The 26,355-nt window shown below is 39.1% G+C and overlaps 2 protein-coding genes and 1 long non-coding RNA gene across 4 annotated transcripts in view; 1 reads left to right on the plus strand and 2 right to left on the minus strand.

The window, feature by feature from the left end:
- Positions 1 to 24: 24 nt before the first annotated feature.
- Positions 25 to 16,999, minus strand: LOC101160135 (disco-interacting protein 2 homolog A-like). Its single transcript, XM_023951217.1, is given in 21 exon segments — positions 25 to 1,732; positions 1,809 to 1,932; positions 2,053 to 2,227; positions 3,463 to 3,537; positions 3,666 to 3,723; positions 3,818 to 3,879; positions 7,398 to 7,568; positions 7,731 to 7,821; positions 7,823 to 7,888; positions 8,000 to 8,130; positions 8,268 to 8,377; positions 11,965 to 12,076; positions 13,098 to 13,219; positions 13,344 to 13,461; positions 13,953 to 14,033; positions 14,378 to 14,478; positions 14,603 to 14,804; positions 15,617 to 15,731; positions 15,883 to 16,010; positions 16,453 to 16,533; positions 16,742 to 16,999. Coding segments are annotated over 21 exon segments (2,460 nt in total). The 5' UTR covers positions 16,826 to 16,999; the 3' UTR covers positions 25 to 1,479.
- LOC110013933 lies at positions 9,532 to 11,790 on the minus strand. The gene is made up of 2 exons (XR_002872586.1): positions 11,558 to 11,790; positions 9,532 to 10,532 (listed from the first exon to the last, which is right to left on the minus strand). It is a non-coding gene; the product is annotated as an uncharacterized LOC110013933 (long non-coding RNA).
- A 1,052-nt stretch (positions 17,000 to 18,051) lies between the features above and the next one.
- Positions 18,052 to 26,355, plus strand: part of LOC101160383 (sacsin-like) — a 37,254-nt gene continuing 28,950 nt past the window's right edge. For both annotated transcript variants that reach the window (XM_023951212.1, XM_023951213.1), the window contains exons 1-2: positions 18,052 to 21,198; positions 21,764 to 21,799. In XM_023951212.1, coding sequence (XP_023806980.1) covers positions 21,774 to 21,799 — 26 coding nt within the window. In that variant the 5' untranslated portion in view covers positions 18,052 to 21,198; positions 21,764 to 21,773. The remainder of the gene's footprint in view (positions 21,199 to 21,763; positions 21,800 to 26,355) is intronic.

A 26,355-nucleotide genomic window follows, 5' to 3' on the forward strand; every position in this document is an offset into this window, starting at 1 on the left:
CTATTAAAGGTCAGAGATGACACATTTTAAATTAAAAGTACATTTTTATTAATTATGAAATCATGTTATGAAAATAATGACAGTTACCCATAGATCAGACAAGTCTTTTTCCGTACATTACAACAAAGGTTGTGACATTTCAGCAGTTGTCTCTTCAGGCTGAAGTGTGCATTGTCTGCTCTTCTGAGTCCCCTGTTCCTTACTCTAAAAATAATTTCAAGACTTTAAATGCACCAGAATTGGCTGCAAAAACCTTTTTGGATGTCAAAGATTCTCAGGTTTTCACCAGAATTCATCGCCTTCTCTCGGCTCTGCGTCTTTTAATAATTTACACAAAATTCTGTACATAATTACAGCAGACTGGAGCCGGTCTTTGAGTGAATGTACACAGAAAAGCAAAAAAGAAAAATGTACAAGGATACTTTATAAAACAAGCTGCAAGTTTATGGTGCCATGAGTGTATTAGACACTTGCCTCATATGATTTATATGCAGCATATCAAATCTCAAACTTAAATTCGTCTGTCTGCCTTTGGAAATGAAGCTAGTAAAATCGACTACAAACCAAGAGTTTGTTTCAGTTTTTTAACTTTTAGTCTTAAACCACAAATACATAAATAATGGGCTTGTGTGTCAATAGTGGCTGACATTTGGATCGACACTTTAAAGCTAAATTTAAACCACGTGTCCAATTGTATTTTTCACCCCAGTGAGCAGCTGACAAAATTGAGCCGAGACGGAAACAGGCATTTGAAAAAACACTTAAGGCTTCATTTACTGTGTCCTTTAGCTCGCTGTTAATAGAAAGCAACAAGTATTGTCCTCTCCATTGCTCAGCTGATTGGCACTTGCTGTATGCGGTCATTCAAACAAACAGTCTCCACATTACACTTATTGCATATTCAGATAAAACACTAATCTGTGGTTTAGATGCAGAAGTAGAGGGTTGAGTCCTCACAAGATTAAGATTGTGTTCAAAACTTTGCCAAAAACTCCAGAATTGAGACAAACTAAGAAACTCCACTAAATCTACTGCTGTTAAATTCTCAGTTTCTGGATGAACAGGATAAAAAGGCCAGGTTCACATTAAGCTGGAAAAGCTTTAATGTTAGAACTTGATCTTAAATTTGATTTTTTTTTTACATGAAAACAGAGGACCTAAGACAAACTCTGAGACTCCCCGTCAGTCCTATGGCACAAGCGCTCACCTAACATTCATCAGTTTGAGGTTAACAAAATAAATTATGTTAATGGCACACTGTAGAATCACATGACAGACCATCTCGCTGCTTTCCGGTGTTCTGAGTCAAAAATTCATTATTTCCCCCCCAAACATCAGAAACTCAATAAAAAAAATGTAAAATGCCCTTAAAAACATTGTTTGCTGAGGCGAGGATCAACATGAGGTCTGCCACAGTCTGAACCTGCAGGAAGCCCCCATTTTTGTATTTTTCTCCTGTGTGTTTCCTGCTACTGGGCCTCACATGTTATAAGCTACATATATGGGATCCAGCTGGTCAGCCAGGAATCCATCTCTAAGGTGCATGCGTTGCTTTTCGCCTCTGGAGTTTATGGGTATGACTCCGGGGTCCACCACCACCACCACCCCCACAATGAGGTAGTGCTCCTCCAAGACAACATTGGTCACCAAGGCAACCAGGTCTAGAGCCTCTTGCTCTGATCCCTCCAGCTCCACCACCACAACCAGGAGATTGGTCCAAGTAAACACGGCGCTGTAAGCAGACGGGGTAGTTGGTAAATGTCTGGATTAACATTCGTCAACTGAACCGGAAATCGGTAAATTCTCACCATTCAGCGATGCTCTTGTGAGACCGAATAACAGACGTTTCAATGTCGATGGGGTGATACCTCATCCCCCTCAGCTCCAATGTTTCATCAAGAGAGCCCACCACATACAGGGCGTCATGGCGCTCTGAGACAAACAAGCAGAAACAAACTCAAAGGAAATGCTTATGCTGACATAATGATACGGAGTCAGACCCTGTTATCCTTCCTGCAGTGAAACAAATGAAAGCAACAGGGGAGAACTCACCTCCACTCGCATCGGTCAGCTCTGTGCGCCGCAGAAAGCCCAGGTAACCGGTCCTGGCCCAAACCGTCTGAGTGTCCCCAAAACTGAGTTTGGTGTTGAAATGGTCTGCGTGCAGCGCCTCCTCCCCGTAAACGGTGTAGTAACCTGTGGCATTATGAGGACCGCTAACCCAAATCTATGACACAAACACAGAATCCACAGGCTTTATCTGTCAAGATCCAAGAAGTTTCCACAGAAACAAAATCCTCCCTTGTGTTGACATTATTGGTAAATGAAAAAATAGATAACATAGAAATAGTGAGGATGGGTAGGGGCCTGTTGCTGTTAACCAAATGTATAAATAATCTATTATAATCAAGCTGCCTGTTAGACTCTGCTGGTTTCAGTTACCCTGTGAAGCTACGATCAGTTCGCCCTCAGCAAGGTGCGTTCAAGTGACTGTTTCCAATGAAATCTCTGCAAAGCGTTTTGGGCCGCCGCATTCAAAACTCTCGCATACACGTGTACCTTCACACATGTTTGGATGGCGTCTCTTTAAAAATAAAAAAAAATGATCGTGGAGGATAAATTAATAATTGCAGTTTATGCCCAGTTGGAATTCTATGACACCAAGTCTTTCATATATCAGAATAGAACTGTAAATAGAATAGAACTGGAGCAAGATTTACACCACTTCAACATTTTGTACAAAGCCCCTTCCAACTGTAGCTGGCGGACATGCGCTAGTAAACAACAGAAAAAAAGAAGTCGTCCCTTCATGCTTGTCCATGTGTGGCCATCATATGTTAAACCCGTGTTCTAGAATGCATACCTGGTGTGAACGTATCTTTAGATGTTTGCTCAATGAACCCTTTACCAAAATTGTAGTCTAGAAAAAAACCCTGTTTTTGTAACAGTAAGGTGTTCAACCAAATTGTACCAACTGTCCAACTTGCTTTCCACAATTTTTCTGTTAATAAACAAAGTACTTGAAGTAATGGCCTCTTTAGGAACTCAATTCTAAAAAGGAGAAGAGTCTGTAGACTTCCAGCTCCTTCCTTGTAAAGCTTGTTCCAGCTTTGCTTTTGAGACCTAGATTAACCTTGCTTCAAACAGTCCAAGACTCTTTAAACCATGATTTTGGACGCTAATCCTTTCTGAATTGTTAACTTTGATATCTTGTATTTAATTTGTAACTTAACTAGAATTAGAAATGGGTTAAATGACTCGTCTTCCGTGGTTTTCCTGAAGGTTTTTGCTGTTGACGTCTTAAATTTAATAAAGTGTACAGATAGAAAGAACATTGTTCTTGTAATACAGTTAAAATACGTAAATAGATGTACTCCAACTACAAAAACCCAATTCAAAGAAGGAAATGACAGCTTGAGAAGGAAGTTGTCTTCCAAATCTTGACATGATGCTTTGACTTACCTCTCCAAGATGAGAGTCTCCCAAAGGTCCCTTGGTTTCTGTGTTTGCAATGATCACTTTCACTCCAGGAAGGATCTACACAAAACAACCAGACCTGCTTTAAGTTGAAAGAAGTAACTACGGCAAAAAAATAGGAAAAAAATCCTTTTGACAGCATCAAAGCCCAGTTATGTTTGATTCAGCGGTTTCATTGGACTTTTTACCTTTCCAGATTCCATTAATGGTAAGCTGTGTGGTGACCCTTTCTCAACAAGACGAACTCTGCAAAAACAAACCAAAACAAACCAAGCTTGTCTTTATCTGTTAGGTAGGTCGCTTTGCAAAGACTACTTTTATGGACAACCCTCCTTCCTACCTATCATGTCGCAGCGCTCTCATGTCCACATAAACAGTAGTAGGGTCTGGACCAGCAGTGCCCTAAAAAATGAAAGAAGACCAATTATGTCTATTTTAGTTTCCTTGGTTTTTGGCCTCATATGACAGAGGCCAGTTGGAGGAAAGGTGGAAACTGATTATGGAGTAGCTGCTGGCAAAGCAGGGGGCAGCCAGAAGCCAACCAGCCTGTGACAGTGTGATGACATATATGATGCAGTTACATGTACTGTCATATTCTAGTAAACATATTACATTACATTACTGTGCCATTGCAGTGCTGTATGGATTCCTTGGGCACTGTAAAAAAAGTGCACACATGCCACAGGTCTCAAGATGATTTCTGACCATGTATTTGCAGAAGCCTGGCTGACATTTGCAGTGTGTGACAATAGAGATGAACAAGCTTCTTATTTCTATCATTGTGTTTTTCTAGGAGAGGATGACAAAGACCTATAGATCGCTATGATAAAATTTGCATTTATTAAACTACATGGCCAAATGTTTGCAGCCTAAAGTTTTGAAATAATAAAGCTGCTCTCATGCTGACAGTCTTTTTTTGGCGTCAGAAGTGGGATTTGTATGTGATGAATGCTGGGGAATGGGAGGATGACCACTTTTAAGAAAAGGCAGAGGCTGTTGCATCTTATCTGGTTAAAAACAGGGACATACCTGATTCGCACTACAAAAATAATTTGTTTTAGTAAACAAGTTTTGTTTATTTGGGTTGATAAAATGATTACTGTTTTTTAATGTGTGTATTTGCTAGTATGCTTAACTATTTGATCCTAATTAAATGTTGGTTTCCCCAATAAAGGGCTTAATTTCCCTCCACTATTTTTGTATCAGAATGTATTGAAATAAATGTACCTTTGTATTATTCTGCAAGTAAAACGTCTCCTGATGTTTAAAAAATTCATTCAACATTTCTTAAAATATAATTTTGAGGTAAATAAAGTTTAATTTTAAATTCAAACCTAATTAAAATCCTAAACATTAAACCAAATTAGAACACACATGATTTGGAAAGTAGCAGACAAAAAATCATGGTAAATTAAGGATGCCAATGGATTTTTGCTTGTTTTAAATTATTGTATGTCAAATGAATTCCACCCTTTTACCAAATAACATTCAACATAGTCTGAGGAACAATGGACAGAAGAGCATTAAATACACTTGTATGCTATTATTAAACAGGGACACAGTCAAAAGTCTACAAAAACAAAAATCATATAAACAAATTAAAAAAAACTAATTAGCTGAAATGTATATTAAATGTTTAATTGAATAAGTCACCTGACCTGACTTTAATCTACATTTAAGTGAGGATGGCAAAAGGTAAGTAAACTCAAAGTTCAATTATATTTACCAGCTTATATATAAAAAACGAATTTATTTCCTAATGAATTTTGAATGAAGGAATACACCAGTGAGGCTGATAAAATAATTTCTTTTAAATATTTGTAGATTAACATAAATCCACTTGTTTGATTACCATTTTAAAGTATTAAAAAAATGTACCGATCGGTAAATTTTTCCTTTCTATCCTTCTGTCTGATATCATTTTAAAATACCCAAAACATGACATGATTTATACATTTTAATGACAGAAAGAAATCCCTTCATCATTTTGGCATCTTCTTCACTTGTTTCTTTGTTGTGGAAAGTGTTTTGTAAATGGTCACAAAGTTATAGCGTAACTACAAATTTTTAAACGTTTCTACTACAGTTGGTCTGAAAAATAAAAAAAGGGTTTATACTTATTTTATATCGTAAATGAGTCTTCGTATTTTAAACATCTTATTGGTCATTCTCGATCAGGTGCTGCTCAGCAGTTACTGAAAAACATAAAAATGACCAAATTGGAGTCTTTTCTATCAGAATCTTTGTCATACAGAGAAGACAGCAGTTTCTGCCATGTCTGAACTGGGTTGGGGATGTCAGGATGTCAGTCCATTAAGCCAGGCAAAGGTTTCAGCGGCAGAATGCAATTAAAAAATATCATTAGAAAGGGAAAAATATTGCAGAATGCAATTAAAAAATGTCATTAGAAAGGGAAAAATATTGCAGACTGAGCTTAATTTATGTAAAAGTCCAATTTTTTGTACTTCTACTAAAGCAAATGTTAGTTCAGAGTTCAAATGTCAGGAGTACAAAAAAACTCCTAGTATCTAACAAAAGCTGAGTGATACTAGGTAGAACTAGCTTCATATATATTAATGCTCAAACTTGTCAAACAAACATACAAAAGTCACGGTTACAAAAAAACCTCAACAGACAAAAAACGTATGTACAAACATCATGCCAAGCTGGTTCTTGGTTTTTCCACAGAAAACAAAAAACAAAAGCAGAAATGTTAATGCCTCATTTGATTTGACTGTACCTGCTCAGCCAGTTTCCCTAACCTGTTGGGCTGAGAGGACAAAGTGGGACACATAGATAAAATATTTCTGTGGATCCATTCTTAAAAGTGGGACTCAAATAAAGGCTGAACAGTTTATAAAGACAACATAAGACTGGAAATGACTATATATATATATATATATATATATATATATATATATATATACACACACACACACACACACATACATATGCATACATGCTTTAAACCTGATTTAATATTAATGTGTTTTTTGGAGTATAGGTTATGTATTTTTTAGTTTGGCCAGAGGTGCGACTTACCGGTATACTCAGGAGTGACTCAAATGTGATTTTAACATAATAAATATTGGGCCCTTAAAGTTTGTACTCTTGCAATAACAGTTGTTTCTAAGTAACTGCTAGAGGGCACTGTGGGTGCATGTATCAGTCTTTGTTACTGATAGCAGTACAGAAAGTGTCGTCCAAAACAAACATGGATATTGATATTTTTGGTATTTGCGTAGAGATATTATTATTTTTTAGTTTTTATTTTTTCCTTCCTCAGACTAATGCGGGACAGCACGTCATAAAACTGGTAAAGACCGGCATTAAAAAAAAAAACACTAAATGATGTCATATACCCAGACATGGAGACATTTACAGATCCTTTTGTGGAGATCTTCAAAATAAAAAAAACTGGCCTCTCAACGCCATCATTTTATCTTTTGGGCATCATAAATGAGATTTACAGTCGATGCTTCCATGTAGAGATGAGGCTAAACTTGATGGTAGTTTCTCTTACACATGATGGAAGCATCTAGTTTATGAAGACGCTCTTGGAAAAGAATTGAGCATTAAATTTGAGGAGCATCAAAAATACTGTAAACCAATTATTTAGGCTTTAATAAAACTATAAGCTGGTAAATAAAAAATGTTTTTCCCAGATAATTTTGTCAAAATAAAAGAATTTAACACCCAAAAGGTCAATTGCCATTAGTATAATCTAAAAAATCTAAAATGTTACTAATGGATTCTTATGATTTGTTGAGTGCAACGAATGATTTACAGGATTTTACGAATATCACCTTTGATCTGAATCATTTTGAACTATTCCCTTTATTTCTAGAGCATTTCCCAGTCAGTCACAAAGTTACAAAAAACACAAAAGAAAATATCAATGATCCATCCGATCTGCTTACCTGCAAACAAATTGCCACGTTCACTCTGCAGCCGAAGGTGGTGCTAACAGCTCGGGGTGAGAGGCCCAAGTCTTTGAAGATCTTTGAGAAGGACTGAGTGAGGGCTATGCGCGGCCTTTCCTCTGCAACCACCATGCACGTACGTACACACGACAGGTTCACATTCCGCAACTGTTTAAAAAGACAAAGTAACACCAGAAGAAAAAAAAATACATTTGTGAAAACTTTATTTTAACAGTTGCATGTGAAGTAGATATCTATTGCAGATTGCAGATCTTTGTTGGTGAGAAAAGCTACAGTTAAGATTTATCTCAAATGAAGACACAAACTAACCCGCAGGGCCTCGGTCTGTGTCCCCAGACCCTTGGTGCACATCTCCATAACGGAATAGGAGCAGAAGGTGATCTGCACTTTGTACTGACTGCCAGAGGGAAACATTGCTCTCCAGCTCTAAAGGAGGAACCAGAATTGACTGGTGTCCCGAGTACACACTAAAAGAACAAATCAGAGAAGCAAACAGATAAGCAGGATTACAAGCATCCAAATCACAAAGCGTGCTTTGATTTTCTCCAAGATGTATTTGTTCTGAGCTACTAATTCACCTGCACAGGCACCAGAGAGCAAAACCCAGGCCACAGTAAGGATCTAGACAAATGGCGATCTGCCGCGAGGGGTAGAGTTCACACTGAAGTTTAATGGAGCGACACAAGGCACTGGTGGCAGAGTGAGACATCTGAAACAACGACATGACACAAACGCAAAAATAAGACTAGAAACTGAGTACAACATGGAGAAGGGGAAAATAAAGCGTGGTAACAACTGTGCTATCCTGAATGAATAGATGCAAACATTAAGAGGACATCTGCATACTTTGACCCCTGCTAGGATGCCTGTTGTGGACACACTGAAGTCCAGGTAAGCCAACATCTCTGGAGTTGGAGGTTTGTACATTTGGTTATTCCTCTTTCTGGGGAGATCATCTGGAAGCCAAAAAGAACAGAGGTTCACACAATCACATTTACTATCAAACTGAGAAGTACAAACTGAAGCACCTCTTTGTGTTCATAGACGTACTCCAATCATCTTTTCATCTATTGTAAAAACGTTCCCCACTGGTCTTTTAATTAGGATTATGCTGTTTTTAGCCTAAATCGAGAAACATGTGTTGTTTTCTATGGAGTAACTCACTGTAACAAGCTCTCCTTCTATCTTACAGCGCAACCCCAATCATACATTACCGGTGCAACAAAAATTGCGACAAGTTATTTTTAAACTGCATTTTTCGTTTGTTCCCGAGTCAAAACAATTTGAATAAAAAAAGGCTCAGAAATGCAATCTTGACCTTAATTTTCTTTATACATGTCCTCCAGCATCAGAAATACGGAAGAGGATTAGGGCCATGGAGAAATAAAAAAAAAGGTCATAGACAATTCTGACTTTAATTGTCAATTCTGACTTTCTGTGACAAACAGTCTCACGGACGGAGTTTCAAGTTGTGCATTTCTGCACAATGCAGTTGTTTGCATTCAACTACCTGATGATCTCATTCCTGGAGATTTTAAGACGTTTTACACGGATACATTTTTATCCGACAGATTGTTGTGTTTTCTAAGAATGGGTGACTGTAAAATGGCCACCGAGCTTTATTTTGACTTTATTACAATATTTAGCTCTCATGCGTCCTGTCACGTCATTTTATATCTTTTTTATCGTCTTATTAGCCGACATGCAGAAAAATGGAACTCCACATGCCAAGACTTAATTTGGAGAAAAAGAAGATGATTATTTTCTCATATTTTTACTGTGACATCAAGTAAAACTCATACTTTTTAAAAAATTATTATTAATAATTAATTTTTCTTTTGTACAGATTGACCGTGATGTCATCGCTTTGGAGGATGATGCAGCTCTGGGACAGACACAACACACACAATCACCATTCGCACACTTTACATTAATCAACTATAATGATGCAAGTTTTTTGGACTGATGGAAGAAGCTGCCGGAAGCTCATGTATGCAGGAGAACATGCTAACTCCACACAGGACGCTTTTGGGATTTGAACCAGAGCCCTCTTGCTATGAGGCACGCCTGAAAATAAGACCATTCTAAGTTGGAAGCAGTTATTAGAAAAAACATTAATTTGAGTTTATTGTTTCAATCATGGTCAATTGGAACATACTTCCTTCAACACAGGAACAGCACATATATAAAGAAACAAAAATAAGTCACAATCTGAGTACACATCCTTGTAATTTACTTTTCACAATACAAATTAAACAGTTAATGCTTGAAATGGGAAGAGAAGAAGCAAATTTATTTAATCCCTTCCCTATTATAATATGCATAACTTAACAATGATAAACGGTTGCTATGTTATAAATTATAAACTGTAATGTTTCTATAAAAATGTACGAGTAAAGGTCTTTCTTCTGAAATGTTTTGTATGAATTTATTGGAACCATAACACCTTTTTTACCACATGTGTGAGTTAAACAGGAGTTGCCAACATTATTTACAAGGTCAGAACTAACATGTAATGCAAGTGACTAAATATTTCAAAAGGAAACAAATAAATCATATGATGGAAATTTAGTTGATTTAATACTTTTGATCTTAGGTTAATATTATTTGATGCATCTGTTATGGAAATACTGAAAATTAAAAGTAAATAATAAAATAATGAGAAAAAATGTGTTTAGTTATACATATTTCTTTAAATTTCACAGAAGAAATAAGAGGCCGGGATAGGCTCCAGCAGCCCCGTGACCCCAAAGAGACAAAATGGGTTCAGAAGATGAATCAGAAATAAATTTAAATTAAAAGGAAAAGGTATGTCAGTTATCTGCAGGTATTCTCAGATATGTACTATCGCACATATAAATAAGAAAAAACGACAAAACAGTTAAATTACTTTGTTACCATAGCTCCATTAAAAAATGACAGATAAATAAATAAATGTGCTTAAAAAGAATAACAAGAACAAGTGTCCAGTGTCTAATGTAGAGTTTAGCATCTGATGGGAAGAAATGTCAGAAAAAGGACTTCTTTCTGCAATGACATGTTGCAGACTCCACAGTCAGGGATGTGAAGTGTCATATCTGGATCCTCCACAGCAATGACATCACAGTCAATCTGCACAAAAGAAAAATACATTAGTTATAAAAGACATGAGTTTTATATGATGTCACAGGGAACATATAGGAAAAAAAAAAAACAAGTCCAGTAGTATTTTCAGAAGCGTAAATAAAAAAGTGATAAATGGAGCTTTTTTTTTCTTGCTGTGTGCAAACATTTGACATAAATGTACTTGTTGGCCATTTATATGCCCACTAAAACTGGACAAATGTGGTTAATCAGGTGAATCCGAACGGACTATGAAAATGTAGCTGAGAGAAAATAGTAGACTACAAAAGAGTCAATCATCCGATTCTGCAGAACTACGTACATAATCATGACGTAACAATCAAGCCTCCCGGTGTTTAAAAAAAACCCCGCCCAATAAAAATAAAATAAAAAAAGCCCGCCCTGTAAAAAAAATAGTAAACTGTACCCTGTGAAGTTTGCAGCTGTGCCGATGGCTTAATGTGGGTGCTAATGTGCTAAATAGTAAACACATTGCTACGGTTCAACGAAGAAGAAACGGCGGTTGCCGTGGAAACGCAACGCTACTCTGAGGTGTCACGTGACTTTCCCCACCTGAACTTTATTTAAACTCGCCCAGATACAGAATAACAAAAACTATAAACTTGTATTAAATCTTATGAAAGGGTATGATTCTGTGACGGGGGACCGTCGTTTGCAGAGTGTTTGTTTAACAATGAGATAATAAAAATAGAGAACGTGTCTGTCACGTGAAGAGAAGGCTGAAAACCGAACGTTAAAGTTATTGTGTTGGACGTGTAAACTAAAAGATCGGTGGGTATGCTGCATAGTAAAACACGGCAATCTGTTAAACATACGCAGAGTATTTTCTGAAGGGTATAAAAAACGAAATTATGAGGTAGTTGTTGATATAAACGGGCACGACAATGGGTGCTATCACAAAGCATTTTTTGCACCAGCTATGCAAAGCTCTGCATGACTGATGCAAAATGCTAGCATAGCTTGCTGCCCGTTCATTTACAAGATTCAGTTTAAAACAATTTCTTTTTACTTACCCTCTGTTCTTCCATTAGCAAAATGACCTCCTCTGGTCAACCCTGAGCGTGCAAAAAGACACTTACAGACGTCAATTTTGTTGGTTTCACTCCGGCAGCTCCTTGGACTCTGCAGTGCTGAAGAATGTGGCTCACATGCGACTGTAGCGCACTATTCTGACTTTAAAGTCAGAATTCTGAGATTAAAGTCAGAATTCTGAGATTAAAGTCAGAATTCTGAGTTTAAAGTCAGAATTCTGAGATTAAAGTCAGAATTGTCTATGACCTTTTTTTTTATTTCTCCATGGCTCTAATCCTCTTCCGTAGTCCATGGCCCTAATCCTCTTCGGTAGAAATATAACAGAACAGCAACAAAAAAAAATATTTTCATTGGAGTGGGTTGAGGAGGGTTAGAAACCTGCATGTACCTGTGTCCAACACTGTGGGCCAGCTCTTGATGTCTACAGCAGCTGCAGCATCTTTTGATTTCAGCAGCTTCAGTATTGCTTGAGTTGTTAGAATACACACCGACTTACTGACCTGTAACACAGAAGTATGCAGTTACACCACAAAGTACAAGTTCGGCTGAGTTTCCTTTAACTGTTAAACACAGGAGCCTTAGCTCCAGTGCTGACATTCTTTGAACCAGTGGTCCCCAACCTTTTAAACACCATGGACCAGTATGACGTCACACAAAACTGTCACGGACCGGTCTTATGAATGTAGGCGAATGATTATTGTAGCAATACTACGATGAAGGAAGAACAGAGACGTGACAAGAGGAACTCTGAGCTTTTATTTTGACACGCATAACATTGTACATCGCACAGGTGTCATCATCCTCTCCCCTTCCCACACTCATGCTGCAAAAAAGAAGTACTATCTATTAAATGTAGCTTTCTTTTTTTGGAAGTTGAAGGCTCCTCTTCTGTCTCCTGGCTGGGTGTTTTCACCTTGGCAAAGATAGGAGGTGAAATGTCTTCTAACTTTTTAAAAACCAAGTCCAGATGACAGCCCCTAAACCTACTACAATGGAACCAACTTGGATGAATGAGAGTCTTCATAGACTTGGCAAAGAAAATTTTCCAAAGACGTTTCATTTTGCTAGCTCCTGGGTCTATTTTAGCGGTAACATATCACGTGACCGAGAAGAGCGCCTTGGCCTGCGTCAAGAGTGACATAGACAGATGTAACAGAGAATCGGGTACCGGTCCGCGGCCCGGTGGTTAGGGACCTCTGCTTTGAACTACCGTATCTCTTATCTGTTTATGCATTTCATGTAATTCCAGCGGATTCTGAAGAGGAGAAAAAACAGCCTTATGCTACTATGTAAAGTGCTTACGCAATCAATGTCAGTCAGCTGAGGCTGCAAAGAAATTCAATATGCAAAGCTGCTTTCTCCACTTTAGAATCCGTTAATTGTGTAAATGGAGTTACATTAGTTTAAAGAGTGTGTTGTTTAGCTGTTGCTGGCAACAGCTCCAGTGTTAAAGGGTTAAATGTACACAATTGAACCAGTTGATATTAAAACTGTGTTATGAAGGACTTTCTCCACTTTTACCTCAACAATCATTTTGACAGTTGGTAGAGTGGTCGCCAGGTTCTGTGGGTGGGGCGGTCTGACAGTCACCGGCACACAGCCAGCATACAGGCAGCCATAGAAAGTGGAAATCAGGTCGATTCCTGTATGTAAAGCACAGAAAGTTGAGCTGATTTTTAGCGCCTGAACAAAGTCTTCAGTTAGGTCTTAAGATATCATAATACTCCTGGACTGAAAGTAAGGCCTGCAGAAGAAGAAATTGTTCACCTGGTGGGTAGACAAGTGCGACATGGTCTCCAGTGTTGAGGCGTCCCATCAGCGCAGCTGCCACTCGCTCTGCCCTCTTGTGCAGCTGCAGACAGGAAGCGGTGCTGGCGACTGCACCCTGAAGGAAAATCATACGTTCATTAGATATGTAACACCATCTCCTGAACACTAATCTTTTGCTAAAATAAATAAAAATTAAATGTAAATGTATCAAATGACAGACGTAAACGGTAAAAAGCAAACATAAAAAAATTACTTTTTTACAATATATTTTACTGAAATGTAGAAACTTTTTGGGGTAGTTTTAAAGAGAGTAAAGGAAATTGAGTGTAAAGGATCACTGTTAACTTTACATTTGTCTTTAGCTGTTGCTTTAAAATGAGCATCTTCTTCTTGGGACGTTGACTATTTTATGAAGTGCATAATTAAGAGAGGGGAAATTTGATAAATTACATCAAAAGATTCACTTGAGTGTGAGTAAATTTAAGACCAAATAGAAGTAAAAGTACATTTCTGCAAGATCTTATTTCGGTCAAATATTAGGTGAGAAACAGCTTGAGCAAACATTTTAGTCTGGTAGGATTTACCCCTGCAGTGGAGGACGTTTACCTTTGAATTTAAAACGAGGAACAGTGGATGGTCTGGAGTGGCCTGAGCTCTCCACTGGAGAACATCCTGAATATAAAGAAACTACAGAAAAAACAAACAGTTAACTTCCAATTGGCCAAAATACCTCAAATAACTAAAGGTGAACAACTGGTCAAGATGAGAGACGCTTACATTTAAATTCTGATAGCAAATATTCCCCCAATCAAAGTTAATGACAGACACAAAACAATACAAACAAAGAAATGCAATACGGGATTAAAAAAACAGGAATCAAAGGCGATGCTTTTTTTTCTGCTGCTGAAAAAAGATGGAAGGAAATAAAACTGTTGCTCTGTGTGATGATCAGAGTGCACCTCTAACTCTAGACAAGTGTTTTCAGTATGCGGATTGACAGCATGGGTGACATGATAATCTATTTTACGTACCTGGTCATTGTCCTCGACTTGTCCCAAGTCTCTGCCACAGGCTTGTGCTATCCTCTTGCCTGCCACTAGGTTGCCCACAATCATTGAAGCAGGCCTAACCTCTATAGGAAACAATCAAAATCATCAAAATCATCATCCAGCTTCTCAAGGTCAGCAAAAAATTTTTTATCATTATTTAAAAAACTGCAAGAATCCAAGGAAACTCAAGGACAGGGCTTGATATACCTGGCTGCTTTTGTCTTGGCTTGGGCAGATTGGTGACGCATGTATGAGGGCACATGAGGACGTTGCAGGGGTGCAGAGCACCTTCCGGGAAGCGCTGCTTGGTCTCAGATATGTGGATGCCTCCTAAGGGAGCTTTAGGAAGCATGTTGGCAGGAACCAAAGCCAGGCAGTACACCCCAACCTGGTGGATGCTGTCAATAGCCTGAACAAGAAAGCTTTGGTTTAAAAAATATTAGAAAATATCAGACATCTAAGCCAGCGGTTTGGTGCTCTGTGATGTACGTGAGGCTGAGCCGATTGCTTTTTTCTTTGTGTCCTTTCCAATCTGCACAGAAGTGTGCAAAGTTCAATAATTATAATTATATTGCAGTAAGCTACACAATAAACATTATAAAAGAAACTGATCCTTTTGTAAAATAGTTAAAGTACCATCCAATGATCCTTTGATCTACTTTAAAAGTGTTCCCAGTGGTCTTTCAGTTATAATTATGCCGTTTTCAGTCAAATTTAAAAAACCTGTGTCGTATTCTAAGACATAGTTTCTGCAGAGTGGCTGGAGTTCATCAAAAATTCACCTCCAAGTTGTGGGCGGGACTGTTGGCATAGAGATTGCATGTTCTCATTTCCCATCATCCCTTTGTTTACACGCTCCCTCACTAGCTTACAGCCCCTCACAACCCCAGGCTAACATTAGCAGTGCAACCTCAAAATTATCCAGGTGTACAGTTTTGAGCAACATGGCAGCTCAGACGAGGAAAATGAAGATGTACATGGATCTAGTCCTCTGCAAGTGAATGGAGCAGGGAGCTTGTTGCCAGATTTTTGTTTCAACACAATAACTACAAAGTTTTTCAAACTGCATTTTTTCGTCGGCTCCTGATTCCCCACGATTTGTATAAAGAAAACTCACAAACCAGTTTTAATCTTAATTTTCTTTACATCACATCTGTTTTTTATTGTCTTGAAATGTAGAAATGAACAAAAATGTCCAATTGTGTATAAGCAGAGCAGTACCTGAAGGACACGACTCATCCACTGGAAGCTGTCCTCCTCTGAAGCGTCTGGCCTCTGCTCTGCCACCACAACAATCCTTTCATCGTGTAGCACAGACACGGAAAACACTGCTATCCTGAAAACACCACAAAAAGTTACAGGTGGACTGCGTACTTTTTTTTAAGGTGCCCTGCCCTCATCAGTTAACAAACCACGTGGCATGTTCTAAGTAAAAACAGGAACAATGTTAAAAATGTAGTTTTGCTTTCAGGTTGTTTCTTCTTTACCTTCCTCTGTATACAAACTTCATGGGCTCCACAGCCAGCGCCGTAGCAACCACATCATCGGCGTTATGTCTGCGGCCACTGACCACCATCAATCCATCCATCTTTCCAACCACAAACAGAAGGTTGTCCTGAGGGACAAAGCATGAACGTTATATCCTGATTCTCATGAAAGGTCAAGACAAAGATTTTATTAAGGTACTCCAAATCCGTAACAACGTCTGTTTAAGTTGGATAGTTTTAAAACCAACAATAAGTCCAGGCATTAAAAGTTACTGAGTAATTAATGATGGAAGAATGAAACCTATAAAAATGTGTAAAAATTAAATTTAAAAAATAAATAAAATATCATCTTCATAATCCTAAAACTTAAACTGACTAATTATGTCTGCAAATAAGATTTTAAAAGTGGCAAGAAAAACAATGGATAGAAAGAATAATTTTATTTTTATTGTAATAAAAATACTTTTGGTATAATATAGTTATTATCATGATCATCATAATAATATAACACCAAACCAGTTTTTTTTTAGATCTGAAAGTAAGGTGAGACTGAATAAAAAAGTGACTTACTGGTCCCACAAAACCCAGCAGAGAGGTTCTAGTGAACGGTCTGTCACTGAGTGGAGCTCCAGATGCTTTTACTGGGATAGCCTATAGCAACACATCACTGTTAAACTTCCAGTTTAAAGTACTCCAACACACAAGAAAACAATGTTATTTAAGTTAAAAATAGCAAAAAATTACTTTATGAAGGAATAAAACAATTAAACCAAATCTCTTTTTTTATTTATTATTATTGGGTCGAACCTACATTAAACAATAGTTACAACAAACGAAAGAAAATTTGAAGAAAACTCGCCTCAAAGATGTTCTTGGTCATGCCTGGCAGACCATAATAAGCAAGACCAGAGTTTCTGGAACTGACAGATTTCTCCAACCTCATTTGTTTGACACAGATAAGGAGTTCCTTATCTTATTTCCTCGTGTGGCTGTATGCTGTACCTCCGGGCATGACCTGTCCCACATCCTGCACCGTGAGGACAGAGAGTTTCTCCTCCGAGTCCACTCGGATCACACCGTGGCTTTAGACATTTCTTGTAGGACCGGACAGAAATAGAAGAAACAAAAGGAGAGTGGGATGTTCCTTTTTCCGGTTGCCATAAAAAAGAAAAAAAATTTACGAAAACTAAAGTAATTACAAAAAATTAAAATCAAATGTTAAAATATGAAACAAAAACAAAAAACAGAAAAGGTAGGTACTATAGGTCATCAATGAGTGTATGATGATGTTGTCCATAATTCGACGGTGGGTTTTTTGACATAAAGGGACTGGATATGCTCCGTGCCAATCCTAAAGCGTTTATTAGACATTGAAGACGTTTTTGAAACAACTCAAATGTCAAAACACAAATGCCTTCATTCAATCAGCGATGCATTCGATGTCCTATAGTTCCCACTATTGACTGTATAATATATAACTGGACGAATCACGTCTGACGTCACCCATAGAAAATGCCTTGTTTCCAGTTCCAACCAATCAAAGTCAATTCAGTCGCCATTTTTCCCAGACATGTCCATCGCCATGTTGGAACCAGACGTCCTCAGTAAGCAGTGATTGTTCCGTCTACATTTCTATGACAACCGCTCTCTCCAATGAGGAGTGAGCGTTTCAGAATACTACACCCCTTCCACTGAAAGCTGGCTCGAGCTTCGAGCATTTGATGTGAGGCCACCTACTATACTTGAGGCATCTGACTGGTCAGTTTATAACTTGAAAAAGTTTCACTACATCAAAAATATAATGAAAAAAATTAGAATTAGCAAGAACATTTTAATAAAAAGGTAGTAGAGCAAGAATGGTTATTCTGACAAACATAATAACTGAGTAATGGCTGTTTATTTGTCAATAGAAGTCTGTGGGATTTCGACTTTTTGAGACCAGCGGGTACCTCCTATTTCAGTCCACTTCTTATTTTATGTCAATGCTACCTTTTCCAGTTTACTTTGTGTTTATTTTTGAACATTTCATATTGATTTTGAAAATTACTTATTATTTTAATTTTAGAAATGTAATTTGTTTATTTTTGTTTAATTTTTTTGGAATTATGTTTTGATTTCTAGAATGAAAGTAGTTTTTTTTATTAATTGTTGATTTTTTTAATTGTCGCTGTGATTTTTAATACATTTTTGACTGATTTGTGGGTGTGATTTGCACATCAGGGCCACCATAAAGTAAATCAGACACTAAATGAAACAGAAGTTAAATCAGTAAGCTGAAGAAGTGGACTTTTCATGATTTGTTGATTCATAGCAATAAAGTCGGGTCAGCTTACCATCTAAAAGCTCCTCAAAGTCATCAACGAAGAACTCTCGCAGTGGTGGTCGCTTTGGCCTTTTCAGTGTGTTGAGCAGCTGCTGGATGTTTCTGGAAACCCGACTGCTGAGGTGGTGAAACCTAAAAGTCGCAGACTGGCGGCTTTAACCAGCACTGGTAAGTCAGAGCTTGTTGAAACCGTTAGGTTGCTCGGAGAAGAGATGGCAGACATTAAGAGAAGTCTAGCTAACCCTCAGCCAGTACAAAGAGTAAGAAGGGGTGTTAGGAGAGGATGTCGAGTGTGCAGAGAGCAGGGCACAGCTGACCAATGTGAACACTGTTTTAAATGCGGGCATTCAGTGCATTTCTCAAAAGCCTGAAGAGGAGAGGCCAAGAAAACCATATAGGATGAAAGTAAATGTTCAGCTTCCCAAAACCTAACGGAAGAAGACAGCAAGGTACAGGAGTTACTTTTTAATTGAATTAAACAGCTAGAAGCACAGTTGGATAAGGACAGAAAACAGGAAGGAAGTGTAGGATGCACCTTTGCCAGCCATTTGTCCTTAACAAATCAGGCAAAGCTAAAGGCTCTGATAAGAAGAAAGTGCATGGTGGATTGTTTCCTTGAAGGGGTCCCAAGTTACCATCATCAATGAAAGCTGGAGAAAGTCTTTTCTTCCACATGTCAGGTTACATGGTACAGAAGAGCTCCTAGGGCCGGGTGAGACCCTGGTTGGAACTGCAGCAAACCAGACACCCGTACCATTTGCAGGCTGGGTAGAATTAACATTCAGGCTTAGAGTGGAGACCCAACCACAAATAGAGTTGCTTGTGCCAGTTCTAGTAGCGAGCCTGGAGTTGCTGAACCCCCAATCACAGGCTACAATGTGATTGAGCTACTGATTAAGAATGGAATGAAGCAACAACCGGAGGCGACAAGCAAAGCAGTTGGGGAAGCATTCTCAATCACATGCAAACAGGCCAGAATGCCGATTAAAATTGTGAAACATAGTGACCAAGATGATAAAGAGGGTGTAGTCAAGGTTGGAGGTTCAGAAACTACTGTTCCTGAAGATCAGGCCAGAGAGATTAAGTGTTTTGTCAGAACAGGTCCACTTTCCTCAAAACAAGATGTGCTTTTTGAACCTGAGAGCACTTGTAATTGGCCTGAGGGTCTGAGCATAAATGAGACAGTTGTTGTTTTGCAGAGAGAAATCATTCTAAAGTGACAATTCCTGTTGCTAACAACAGTAGTTGTGACATTACACTCATGCCTCGCACAGTGCTGGAACGACTGTATCAAGTTAGACCAGTTTATCCAGTAGCTGTATCATAGAAACTACGAGCAAGGTGAGAGGTAGTGATACTGACATCCCTGAAAGTGTCACATGTGAGCATACACAGCCAGAACTAGACAAAAGTGAGTTGTGGGATCTTCCAGTTACAGTCGTGAAACAAATGCTTCGAGAAGATTGCAATACATTCTCCAGAGATGACAATGATGTAAGATGCATACCTTCCTTGCAGCTAAAGATCAGACTGAAGGACACAACACCAGTGAAGCGCACATACACTTCAATACCAACACCACTTCTGAAAGAGGTGAAAGAGTATTTGAATGACCTGTTAAATAGAGGATGGATCCAAAAGTCTAGATCTCCTTATTCGTCCCCCATTGTCTGTGTTTGTAAAAAGGATGGGGGCTTGTGTCTGTGTGTGGACTATTGTGAGCTTAACCAGAAACTGATACCAGACGTCATCCCATTCCTCGAGTGCAGGATATTTTAAACAACTTATGAGGAAGTGCGTGCTTCTCAGTTTTAGATCAAGGAAAGGCATACCATCAGGGCTTCCTGGAAGAGAATAGCAGACCACTCACAGCCTTTATTACACCTTGGGGACTATATAAGTGGGTTAGGATCCTCTTTGGTCTATCCTCAGCACCAGCAGAGTTCCAGCGTAGTATGGAAGAGTGTATTTTAGGACAAAGGGCGGAATCCTGCCAGACATATCTATATGATGATCTGTTTCATAGTGAATTACTTGACGATCATCTGAAGGAGGTGAGAGAGGTGCTGTGTCACAATCAGGCACTTGGTATTAAGTTAAAGCCGACCAATTGTGAAGTATTTAGAGATCGAATGAAGTTTCTAGAAAAGATCGTAACCAAAGATGTCTACTGCATGGATCCTGCCAAAATTGCACCTGTGCTAGCTCTCAAAGACCGTGAGCCAAAGACAGTGGGTGACCTGAGAAAAATGCTGGGCTTTTTGCCACACCGCCCCTTACATTCCAAACTTCTCACGCATTGCAAAACCACTGTATAATTTGATGACAGTTGACAGGAAGACATCCTTGGATTTATCTGTGACAGGGAAACGGACTGCGGACAAAGTCTCCTCTGTTGCACGCACTGTAACATTAAGCATTCTTACATGCATGCAAAACACGGAACTAAGAGTCCATCTGCTCGGCTCAGAGACATGCGCATGCAATGTGCATGTGCACACGATTGCACAACAGCACAATTGATTAATCCGTGTGCACCTTTGAGTAAATCATGCACACTGTTTACTAAATGGGGCACACAGTTTATCAGATTTTTTTTGTTATTAATCACTGGCCCCTGGGTGCTCAGTAAAAAGAAATTCATAAAATAAACATTTTGTAAAACAAAAGTAAATTCCAGAAATTGAAATGAGGACAATTTCCTGAAATCGGGGCCACCATATGTTACAGAAACTGCAATTTTCCTTTACCTTCTTTTTAAGTTGCTGCAATTCCCAACCAGAGGCTAACTGTGACTACAGTGGAAATAAGACCAGGAAACACACGTCAGTGATGATGCTTGCTTCCTAGTTCCTTTTCTCAGGACATCCCTCCCTGGGTATGGTCTGTATAAAAGGCAGAGTGATGTGAGAACATTTGTTTCAGCGAAGACAAACTACATCAACATGACTCAGTTAAGGCAGAATGAGATGAGCCACCTTTTCTAGGCAAAGGTAAACTAATTTCCTCATACCATCATCGATGTACTTTCAGTGTTGATTTTTAAAAAAAATCTTTAATATAACCTATGCAATCTTTTTTATTTTAAAGGACAATACTAAAAGTTATTTAATTACGTCCTCATTTCAAAGCATTTAGTGTTGTGATTGACGTGCTGCATCTGCTACAAAATGTTTGGCTAAAATGCATTTAAAACTCTTTATTTATTTAAAACTATTTAAAACTATTTAAAACAGAAAAGCTATTGAGTGAAACAGTTAACAGATTATTGAATCAAAGCTGACAAATGCATAAAACAAATCAACAAAAAATGTAGTTTTGTCATGGTGATTATGTTTGGTGATTAGGGAAGCAGACTAGCCCCATTCATGCATGCTCCTGTAAAATTAAAACAAAACACTAAAGCTTCAGATGCATTTTTGCAGTTTAGATTATTTATATCTAGCATATTTTTGCATCATTATTAGCTGTAACCCAGTTAGTGTATTTTGTGCCATTTTTAAATTGTTTTCTTTTACATTTACTTCAGGCTACAACTATATTTTGCTTTCATTGCAGCTGGGACACAATGAGTCAGAGGAGGAGCAAAGCCCGGTGAGTTGCGGCATTGTCGTCTCTCAGTAAAGCAACATTCATCCACGCAACAACTCATTTGTAATCTTTTAAATCCATGGATTATGGAAACACCCTTTCAAAGATCATATTTATTTTCCAACACAAAATCAGATGATACACCACCTTTAAATATTAATTATAGAAATATAAATTTGAATAACACGTGTTCTATATTAGGTTTTGTAAATGTTTGAAAGCTGACATTCACTTCCTGTGACGTCATTTCCGGGTGAGCTATTCCCAGTGCTATTCCCAGTGCTAGCTGTGTGACTGCTGTCCTCTTGTTTGGCATTAGCCTTACTACTATTGCTTACTCTAAGGGTTATCTGGGTTAATATTCACATCTAGTACCTTTTATTAGCGAATTCACCACTGTTAAACCGCTTGCTGTTCACTTTTCTCATTTTGCTAAATAAACCACTTCTCTTTACTTAAACACCGCTAGCCTTAGCTTAGAACCTAGTATGGCCACCACCACTCCTTCCGCCTCTCCTCCTCTCTCCTGCCCCATGTGCCATATGTTTAGTGATGATCCTGCCTCCTTTAGTGAAGATAGGGGTAGGTGTGTTAAGTGTAGTCTTGTGTTAGACTTGGAGGCCAGGCTGGAGCAGTTAGAAGCGCGGCTCCGCACAGTGGAAGCTAAGCCGGCTAGCCAGGTCGTTACTCGTAGCGCGGGCCGCGCTACCAGGGCTAACTTAGCTAGCACCCCAGCGCCCTCCCAACAGCCGGGAGACAGTCAGGGGTTTGTACCGGTTGGGAGGAAACATAGTGCTAAACGCAAAAACTTAGAGCACCCGAGACTCCACGTTAGTAATAGGTTCTCCCCCCTCAGCGATACACCCGCTGAACACTCAACTCTGGTTATAGGCTCTTCTGAAGTTAGAAACGTGGAGCTCCCAGCGGCTACAGTCAGGTGTTATCCGGGGGCCAGAGTTGGTGACATCGAGGGGAACCTTAGGATGTTAGCTCAGAGTAAGTCCAGGTTCCGTCGAGTCGTGATTCACGCAGGCGGTAATGATGCCCGACGGAGACAGTCAGAGGTGGTTAAGTTAAACGTAACTTCGGTGTGTAAACTGGCTAAGACGATGTCCGACACTGTAATTTTCTCTGGTCCCCTGCCGAACTTAGTCAATGATGAAATGTACAGCCGCTTTTCATCATTTAACCGCTGGCTTTCTAGATGGTGCCCAGAAAACGGCGTTGGTTTTGTGGATAACTGGAGCGCGTTTTGGGGGAAGCCCGGTCTCATGCGGAGAGACGGCGTCCATCCCACCCGGGACGGTGCCGCTCTTCTTTCTAGAAACATTTCTGCTAGCCTTAGTCTGTTAACCTGACAATCCAGAGACGAGACCCGGGCGCAGAGCAGCAGTGTAAAACGCTCCTCTGAGCCTCCCTTAGGGTTAGTGCCGGTGCAAAACCCATGCAGGGAAAGTCAAGCAGGTCCTAGCTTTAGCTTATGTGCTGAAAGACAAATGAAAGGAGCGCGTCATAGAAACCTTACAGTGACAGACAGCAGTTCTCACAAGCAGAATTATGATGTCATTAAATGCGGTTTATTAAACATTCGATCCATTTCCTCCAAGTCCCTCTTAGTCAACGAGTTAATTACTGATAACAATCTTAGTCTTTTAGCCTTAACAGAAACTTGGCTCCATCAGGATGACTATGTTAGATTGAATGAAGCAACCCCCCCCACTTATGCTAACTATCAGAAATCCAGGATTTCAGGGAAATGAGGTGGTTTGGCAGTAATATCACAGTCTAGCTTACTTCTCAGCCCTAAAGTTAAAAATGCTTATAATTCATTTGAAAGCATCATATTGTCTTTAAGTCACCCAAACAGGAAAACTCGAAAACCTGTTTTACTCATAATTATTTATCGCCCCCCCGGCCCATATTCAGAATTTTTAACTGAGTTTTCCGACTTCCTATCGACTATTGTCTTAGATTCTGATCAAATTATAATATTAGGGGATTTTAATATTCATGTTGATGACCCCAGTGACTGCCTAGGAAAGGCTTTTGCAGCTTTATTAGATGATGTTGGTTTCACCCAAAGTGTGAATGAACCCACTCACTGTCATAAGCACACCCTGGACCTTGTTCTAACCCATGGGATAGAGATCAGCCAGCTGAGTGTCCTTCCTCTTAACCCCATCATTTCTGATCACTTTCTGATTACCTTCCAGCTTACACTGGAACATCCTTCTGCCCCAGTGAATAAGAAACAGCTTAGAAGAATCTTAACTGACCGTTCTGTGTCTGAGTTTAAACACACAGTTCAGCCAGTACTTAGTGATATTCTGAGAAAATACTCTGAGACCAGCTCCCATAGTATCAGTCCTAGTATAAATGACCACTTTGTTAATGATGCCTTACAAGCCCTCAGGAGTACACTCGATGTTGTTGCCCCCTTGAAACCTAAGTTCGTCAGACAAAACCGAGTAGCACCGTGGTTTAACGCTGAAACTCGTTCTCTTAAACGAGAAACCCGTAAGTTGGAAAGAGAATGGCGCCGCTCCGGTTCAGAGCAGTCTCTGGATATCTGGAAACATAGCCTATTAAATTATAAAAAAGCTCTGCGTAGAGCTAGAAGCCAGTACTATTCAACCTTAATATCAGAGAATGGAAACAATCCAAGATTTCTTTTTAGCACTATAGCTAAATTAACTCGCAGTCAGAGCTCAGTAGAACCACATGTTCCTGTTTCTCTCAGCTCTGATGATTTTCTTACATTTTTCGATAGTAAAATCTCAAATATTAGACATAAGTTAAATCAAGTTATTCCTACTATCAGCCCAGAACAGGCTGAAGCGGTAGAAATGGAGGCATCCATAGAAACCTCTGTAACATTAGACTGCTTCACTGCTGTGGATCAAGCGGAAATAACATCAATTATTACGTCCTCCAAATCCTCAACGTGTCTGTTAGACCCAATTCCCACTAGACTTTTTAAAGAAACTTTTCCCCTAATTAATGATCCCATATTAACAATGATAAATGCCTCTCTGGAAACGGGTTACGTGCCACAGTCTTTTAAATATGCAGTTGTTAAACCTCTTCTGAAAAAGCCCAGTTTGGATCCTAGCATCTTGGCCAACTATAGACCGATATCAAACCTGCCCTTTATTTCTAAAATCCTAGAAAGAGTTGTAGTTAAGCAGCTTTACTGCCACCTACAGGACAACAGCCACTTTGAAGACTTTCAGTCGGGGTTTAGACCTCACCACAGTACGGAAACTGCACTAGTTAGAGTCTCTAATGACTTGTTATTGGCCTCAGAAAAGGGACTACTTTCTATTCTGGTCCTGTTGGACCTCAGTGCTGCCTTTGACACTATCGACCACGGTATTTTACTCCATAGATTAGAGCAGGACATAGGGATCAGAGGATCTGCTCTCCAGTGGTTTAAATCCTATCTGTCTGATAGGTATCAGTTCGTTAATGTAAATGGCCATTCCTCTCAGTGCACTCGAGTCAACTATGGAGTCCCACAGGGCTCAGTCTTGGGACCGATCCTGTTTACGCTTTATATGTTACCCCTAGGAAACATAATCAGGAAACACAGCATTAATTTTCATTGTTATGCCGACGATACGCAGTTGTATTTATCCATGAAGCCTGACCAGAATGACCAGATAGAGAAACTGAACGCCTGCATCAGTGACATCAAGACCTGGATGACAATTAATTACCTCCTCTTGAACCCAGAAAAAACTGAGGTCATTATACTTGGTCCTAAAAACCTCAGAGATGCTCTGTCTGCTCAGATAGTCTCCCTGGATGGCATAAGTATAGCCCCCAATTCCACAGTTAGAAACCTTGGGGTTTTACTTGACCAGGATTTATCATTTAAGGCTCATATATCTCAGGCGTGTAGAACTGCCTTTTTTCACTTGCGGAATATTGCTAAGATCAGAAATATACTTTCTAAGAGTGATGCTGAAAAACTCATCCATGCATTTGTTACGTCGAGGCTGGATTACTGTAACTCCTTGTTAGCAGCGTGTCCTAAGAGTTCCTTAAGAAGTCTCCAGCTTGTTCAGAACGCAGCTGCTAGATTGTTAGCTGGAACCAGCAGAAGAGATCACATCACTCCTGTGTTAGTTTCGCTCCATTGGCTCCCAGTTGATTCTAGAATTAAGTTCAAGATCCTCCTGTTAACCTATAAGGCCTTACATGGAATGGCCCCGTCCTATATTAAGGACCTCATAGTCCCTTACCAACCAATCAGAACACTTCGCTCGCAAAATGCAGGACTGCTTGTGGTTCCTAGAATTGGTAAAAGTACGGTTGGAGGTAGAGCGTTTAGCCACCAAGCCCCTGTCTTATGGAATAAACTCCCAGCTCATATAAGAGAGGCCGACTCAGTTTCTACATTCAAAGCTAGACTGAAAACATTCCTCTTTGGACAGGCTTATTGTCAGACTAGTTAGTATTCAGAGATTATTTAACTTAATGTTAGTTTGTTTAAATTAAACTTAATAATAACTATTTCTTTTAAAAGGCTGCTAGAAGTTGAAGCTGGGGTAACT

The sequence above is a fragment of the Oryzias latipes genome, chromosome 21, assembly GCF_002234675.1.
Source record: "Oryzias latipes chromosome 21, ASM223467v1".
Taxonomy (NCBI): Eukaryota; Metazoa; Chordata; class Actinopteri; order Beloniformes; family Adrianichthyidae; genus Oryzias; species Oryzias latipes.